Below are 7,106 nucleotides of genomic sequence, written 5' to 3'. Positions count from 1 at the left end.
TATTTATTCTGCTTGCTTTCGTATACTGTTATAAAATACTAGCGATACCAATGCTAATAATTCGCACTAAATACTCGTAAGTAAAAAATTTACCGACCGTCAATCAATTTGACGATGTTTCAAAATTAAAGCCGACCTATGAATAAGTTTAATAATAAATTAATTTGTAAAAATCTCACCACCTCAAAGAACGCTTTGCGTTTCTTTGCGACACCCATGATCGGTCTCTTCGATCTAACTCAAATCTGGTTCTTAAGATTCCACATCACACTTCTTCATTCTACGCCACCTCCTTCTTCGTAACAACTGTTACGCTCTGGAATTCTCTTCCTCTCTCTACAGGATAAGCTCAATCACTCTTTAGCTTCAAAAAGTATCTTAAGCTCACTATATGTCGCAAAAGTCGCCATGATTGTCTTTTTACCTTTGGATGATATAAATATGTATGAATTGTTTATATTTATGTATATATGTATGTGTGTATATGTGAGTGTATGTAAGTATGTACGCATAAGCATGTATGTATGTATGTATGTACCTATATATGTATAATTTTATATTCTATTGTAATTTGTTCTAATTTCTATAACAATTATTTGCGCAATTCCTAATCGCTTTTCTATGCCTTGTCCTATACCCAAAGTTTGTCTGGAGAAATCGCTCTTTTAGCGATAAGACCGCCTTTGTACATCTTCCTCTAATTGTACTACTTTTGTTTGTATCTTTTAATGGTGTGCAATAAAGAATATTATTATTGTAATCATTATTATTAAAAACAAAAACAATAATATTTTTTTTTGTTATGGATGCCAATAGTGCATGCAATTATCTATAATCTATAATCTATAATCTATAATATATATAAAAGCGAAAGGTCACTCACTCATCACGAAATCTCCGAAACTATAACACCTACAAACTTGAAATTTGGCAGGTAGGTTCCTTATAAGACGTAGGCATTCGCTAAGAACGGATTTTACGAAACTCAACCTCTAAGGGGGTAAAACGGGGGTTGGAAGTTTGTATGAAAGTCCTATGTTTTTGAAGTAAGAGACTTGAAATTTAAAATGTAAGCTCTATAGATGGTGAAAAGGTGTCCAAATAATATATCTTTAGAAATTAACTCCCTTTTGGGGTTAAAACGGGGGATGGTAGGCTGACTCACTTATCGCGAAATCTCCGCAACTATAATAGCTATAAACTTGAAATTTGGCAGGTAGGCTCTTTATAAAACATAAACATCCGGTAAGAACGGATTTTACGAAACTCGACCCCTAAGGGGGTAAAACGGGGGTTGGAATTTTGTATGAAAGTCCTATATTTTTGAAGTAAGAGACTTGAAATTTAAAATATATGCTCTATAGATGGTGAGAAGGTGTCCAAATAATGTATCCTTAGAAATCAACTCCCTTTTGGGGTTAAAACGGGGGATGGTACGCTGACTCACTCATCGCGAAATCTCCGAAACTATAATAGCTACAAACTTGAAATTTGGCAGAAAGGCTCCTTATAGAGCGTAGACATCCGCTAAGAATGGATTTTACAAAACTCAACCCCTAAGGGGGTAAAACTGGGGTTGGAAGTTTGTATAAAAGTCCTATGTTTTTGAAGTAAGAGACATGAAATTTAAAATGTATGCTCTATATATGGTGGGAAGGTGTCCAAATAATGTATCTTTAGAAATTAACCCCCTTTTGGGATTAAAATGGGGGATGGTAGGTTGACTCACTCATCATGAAATCTCCGAAACTATAATAGCCAAAACTTGAAATTTGGCAGATAGACTCCTTATAAGACGTAAACATCCGTTAAGAACGGATTTTACGAAACTCGATCCCTAAAGGGGTAAAACGGGCGTTGGTAGTTTATATGAAAGTCCTATGTTTTTAAAGTAAGAGACTTGAAATTTAAAATGTGTCCTCTATAGATAGTGAGGAGGTGTCCAAATAACTTATCTTTAGAAATCAACTCCCTTTTGGAGGTTGACTCACTCATCACGAAATCTCCGAAACTATAATAGCCACAAACTTGAAGTTTGGCAGGTACGTTCCTTATAGGGCGTAAACATCTGTTAACATCGGCTTTTACGAAACTTGACCCTTAAGGGGATAAAACGGGGGTTGGAAGTTTATATGAAAGTCCGATGTTTTTGAGTAAGAGACTTGAAATTTAAAATGTATGCTCAATAGATGGTGAGGAGGTGTCAAAATAATGTATCGTAATCTATATATAAAAGAGAAAGGTCACTGACTCACTCATCACGAGAACTCAAAAACCGCTGGAGGGTTCATCCATCCAGGATGGACAAAGATGAAATTTGGCAGGGAGGTAGATTATAGTAAGTAGACGTCCGCTAAGAATGGATTTTGCGATATTCCACCGCTAAGGGGGTTTAATTGGGGTTGATAGTTTGTACAAAACATAAACAGCAGCTATAAGTTCGCCTGATAGGTTATTTATACTGCAGCCTGAAAATAAAGCTAAAAATGTGGTGTATAGTGAGGTTTTATAAAAATAACTATTAAATTATACTAAATTGTGCCTTTTAAAAAGTTACTCAGTGTGATAAGCATTTCAAGTGGCTAAAATAAAAAAATAGTTTGCGTTAAACATCTTAATAGTAATGCATATCTTCATAACCACGCGAACGTAGTCGCGGGCAACAGTTAGTTTATTATAAAACAAAGTCCCCAAAAGTGTATGTGATCGATTCCCTCAAAATCTACTGAACAGGTTTTCATGCGGTTTCACTAATGGAGAGAGGGCTTCAAGAGGAAGGTTTACGGAACGGCTAAGCAGATTTTGATGAGAGTTTCATTGGAAGTTTGCCGGTAAAAGTTTGTGAACACTGATTTCAACGCGGGCGAAGCCGCGGGCACCGCTAGTCTATAATATATATAAACGCGAAAGGTCATTCATCACGAAATCTCCGACACTATAACACCTACAAACTTGAAATTTGGCAAGTAGGCTCCTTATAGGACGTAGACATCCGCTAAGAACGGATTTTGCGAAACTCAACCCCTAAGGGGGTAAAATGGGGGTTGTAAGTTTGTATGAAAGTCCCATGTTTTTGAAGTAAGAGACTTGAAATTTAAAATGTATACCTTATAGATGATGAGAAGGTGTCTAAATAATGTATCTTTAGAAATCAAATCCTTTTTTGGGTTAAAACGGGGGATGGTAGGTTGACTCACTCATCACGAAATCTCCGAAACTATAACATCTACAAACTTGAAATTTGGCAGGAAGGCTCCTTATAGAGTGTAAACATCCGCTAAGACCGGATTTTACGAAATTCAACCCCTAAAACGGGGGTTGGAAGTTTGTATGAAAGTCCCATGATTTTGAAGTAAGAGACTTGAAATTTAAAATGTATGCCTTATAGATAGTGAGAAGGAGTCCAAATAATCTATCTTTAGAAATCAAGTCCTTTTTGGGGTTAAAACGGGGGATGGTAGGTTTACTCACTCACCACGAAATCTCCGAAACTATAACACCTAAAAACTTGAAATTTGCAGATAGGCTCCTTATAGGGCGTAAACATTCGCTAAGAACGGGTTTTACGAAATTCGACCCCTAGAGGGGTAAAACGGCGGTTGGAAGTTTGTATGAAAGTCCTATGTTTTTGAAGTAAACGACTTGAAATTTAAAATGTATGCTCCATAGATGGTGAGGAGGTCTCTAAACAATGTATCTTTAGAAATCAACTCCCTTTCGGGGTTAAAACGGGAGATGGTACATTGACTCATTCATCACGAAATCTCTGAAACTATAACAGCTACAAATTTGACGTTTGATAGGTAGGTTCCTTATAGAGCGTAAACATCCGCTAAGAACAAATTTTACGAAACTCGACCCCTAAGGGGGTGAAATGGGGGTTGCAAGTTTGTATGAACGTCCTATGATTTTGAAGTAAGAGACTTGAAATTTAAAATGTATGCTCCATAGATGGTGAGGTGGTCTCTCAACAATGTATCTTTAGAAATCAACTCACTTTCGGGGTTAAAACGGGGGGTGGTACATTGACTCATTCATCACGAAATCCCCGAAACTATAACAGCTACAAATTTGATATTTGATAGGTAGGTTCCTTATAGAGCGTAAACATCCGCTAAGAACAAATTTTACGAAACTCGACCCCTAAGGGGATAAAACGGGGGTTGGAAATTTGTATGAAAGTTCAATGTCTTTGAAGTAAGAGACTTGAAATTTAAAATATATGCTCTATAGATGGTGAGGAGGTGTCCAAATAATACATCGTAATCTATACATATAAAAGAGAAAGGTCACTGACTCACTCATCACGAGAACCCAAAAACAGCTGGAAGGTCCATCCATCTAGGATGGATAAAGATGAAATTTGGCAGGGAGGTAGATTATAGTTAGTAGATAATAGTAGTAGAGTAGAGAGATTTAGCGATATTCCACCGCTAAGGGGGTTTAATTGGGGTTGATAGTTTGTATGAAACATATACAGCCTGAAAATAAAACTAAAAATGTGGTGTATAGAGAGGTTTTATAAAAACAAGTATTAAATTATACTTAATTGTGCCTTTTAAAAAGTTACTCAGTGTGATCAGCATTTCAAGTGACTGAAATAAAAAAAAATGCGTTAAACATCTTCATAGTAATGCATATCTTCATAACCACGCTGATGTAGTCGCGGGCAACAGTTAGTGTATTATAAAACAAAGTCCCCAAAAGTGTATGTGATCGATTTCCTCAAAATCTACTGAACGGATTTTCATTTCAACGCGGGCGAAGCCGCGGGCACAGCTAGTGTATCTATAAAATGATATACGATTTATGTGGAGTAATTCTGAAGTTTTTTTCTAAAAATGGAGGAAAACATCTTAACCTTAGCATTTTAATATACATATATGATTAAGCAAAAACAAGCATATTTGTTTTAGTTGCGACTTCAAATTAAATAGATATCTCATGTTCTGTACAAATCATTATCAAAATAACAATTCCTTACATATTCAAACTATTCACACTATTAAGTGGGAAATATTTATTAATCATCTTTTATGTTGATTGATGTTATTTACAAATATATTGCATTTGACAGGAGTATTTTTACAACATGAATATTAAGTACTTATGATTAGTAACTAAATGTCTAGTAACTAATGTGTAAGTAGTACACTATAATGTAAAAGGACACCTACTTTGAGTGAAACAAACAAAACACCAGCACAATTTATCTCTAAAACAGAACTCGATGCGCATTACCACTTCCGGTGAACGAAATAACAGTACGCACGAAATCTAATCTCCGCGCCATCTCTTCCGGTTTCGGGAAATTTTCCGATTTTCCAAGTTTTCGTTGAACGAGTGCAGAGGTCGCCCCGCGAACCTCCCCTACGCGCAATCAATATCTGCGCGCTTCAGCCCTCGGGAAGGCCAGGCGGCTTGTCACCCTCCGCCACGCCAGCCGAGCAAGCGACTCGACCGATCCCGTACCTCGCAAGCCTCCTCTCAAAATGATTCATTCTATAAAATGATAAATTCGCGTTTCGTAACTGGCGTGGTGTATGCGCGCGAACTGTACGAGTGATTAAAGTTTGCAGTCAGTGATTTATGTAAAAATGCATCTACATTTCGAAAGGAACATAAATGCAAAATGCGACTGCACGATACTATCGCTGTCGTGGATGGGCAAAGTTCCCGATGAGCTGCCTGAGGTGAGACTAAAAACACGCACTTGATCTTCATTCACTTCATCACCTTCACAGTGTAGGTCCAAATAAAATTATAGCTTCGAAATTTAAAAGAATTTTAAAATTGTAATTTCAATTGTTGAAGATTATATTTTTTTTAGATATATTCTTACTTTTTAATGTAAAATTACTATTTTTATTAATGAAATTATTCAATTCCTAAATACATAAATTGAAGCAGTTTTAATTATTTTTATTATTTATAAAGTTTTTTCACATTAATGTATTAAATGACTATTATTTTTTATTTATTTCACACATAAAAAATTAACTTCATATAAAAAATTATTAATAACACGGCATTAAGTTAATTTTATTTCTTTTGAATTTTCAGTGTTTTTTTTTCTCACAGTTGAGTAACGTACCACCTTGGTTCACAAATTAACGGTCATTAAAACTACGTATCCATTGTGCTCTAACGAACCTGCGCATTATTACACTACATTAAATTTCTATTATCGTTTAGACTGAATACGATTTGCATGCTCATAACTGAATCACGTATTCACGCGAAGAAAATATTTGTAAGAAGAGATGATGAGGAGGTAATTCAATTCATGTATTATTTAGATTGTGGGATTGGAGTGACATGAATAGGGTTCTATTTTTAAATATTTTATTGGTTGAAAATGACGTAGATAAAATACGATAATATTAGACTTATTGAAATATGGTTATTGATTTTTATAATTATAGAAGTCACATTATATGTAACTATATATCTAATAAAATTAAAGTTCTTAATACTCAATAAAAGAAAATGAAAAGTGTAACTTATAAACAGATCAATTACTTACTTTTTTTTTACTTGATCTATGCTTATAAACCTAATTCTTAAAATAGACGACATTTAGTTAGGTAGTTCATGTAAATGCAACAGACACGCAATAAAAATAATAAAAATTGTTTCCAATGATCGACAAGTAACAACAACACTTCACTTTTTTGTGACCTAAAGTAGTTTAGTAATAATTTTAACTAATATCATTATAGTAAAATAGTAATAAGTAGTCGGATTACACGCGGTCAAACGAACACGTATTATGAATAGTTCAATACTTCGTTCAAACGAAATTACCATTATCTCGATTCATTACACTTTTTAATAAATGGAATGTGGATGCTTTTGCTTACAGTGTTAATGTGCTTCTAAAGGGATCGGTGAAATTTTTCCAAAGGTTTCTAAGTAGTCGTGTGCAAAGCCGTATTGAGTTACGCCAGTTTTTACTTAGTTTTGTTTAGTAAAGTTACAAGAGTTATGCTGTTTCAGAAGTAACACTTTTGACAAAAAAAAATACTTCCTAAAATCGACTTATGGAAAAATACACAAGAAGTAGGCAAACTCTTTGGAAAAGAGTTCATTCTTTTTTTAGTTTT

General features: G+C 34.7%; 1 protein-coding gene across 1 annotated transcript in view; it reads left to right on the top strand.

The window, feature by feature from the left end:
• The first annotated feature begins 5,597 nt into the window (after positions 1-5,597).
• Positions 5,598-7,106, top strand: part of LOC123655045 (tubby-related protein 4) — a 41,431-nt gene continuing 39,922 nt past the window's right edge. The window contains exon 1 of the mRNA XM_045590891.1: positions 5,598-5,693. Within this exon, the coding sequence (XP_045446847.1) occupies positions 5,598-5,693 (96 nt within the window). The remainder of the gene's footprint in view (positions 5,694-7,106) is intronic.

Source organism: Melitaea cinxia, chromosome 7 (assembly GCF_905220565.1).
Source record: "Melitaea cinxia chromosome 7, ilMelCinx1.1, whole genome shotgun sequence".
NCBI lineage: Eukaryota > Metazoa > Arthropoda > Insecta > Lepidoptera > Nymphalidae > Melitaea > Melitaea cinxia.
The sequence above is the reverse complement of the archived record's forward strand: the minus strand, read 5'-3'. Positions and strand labels throughout refer to the sequence as shown.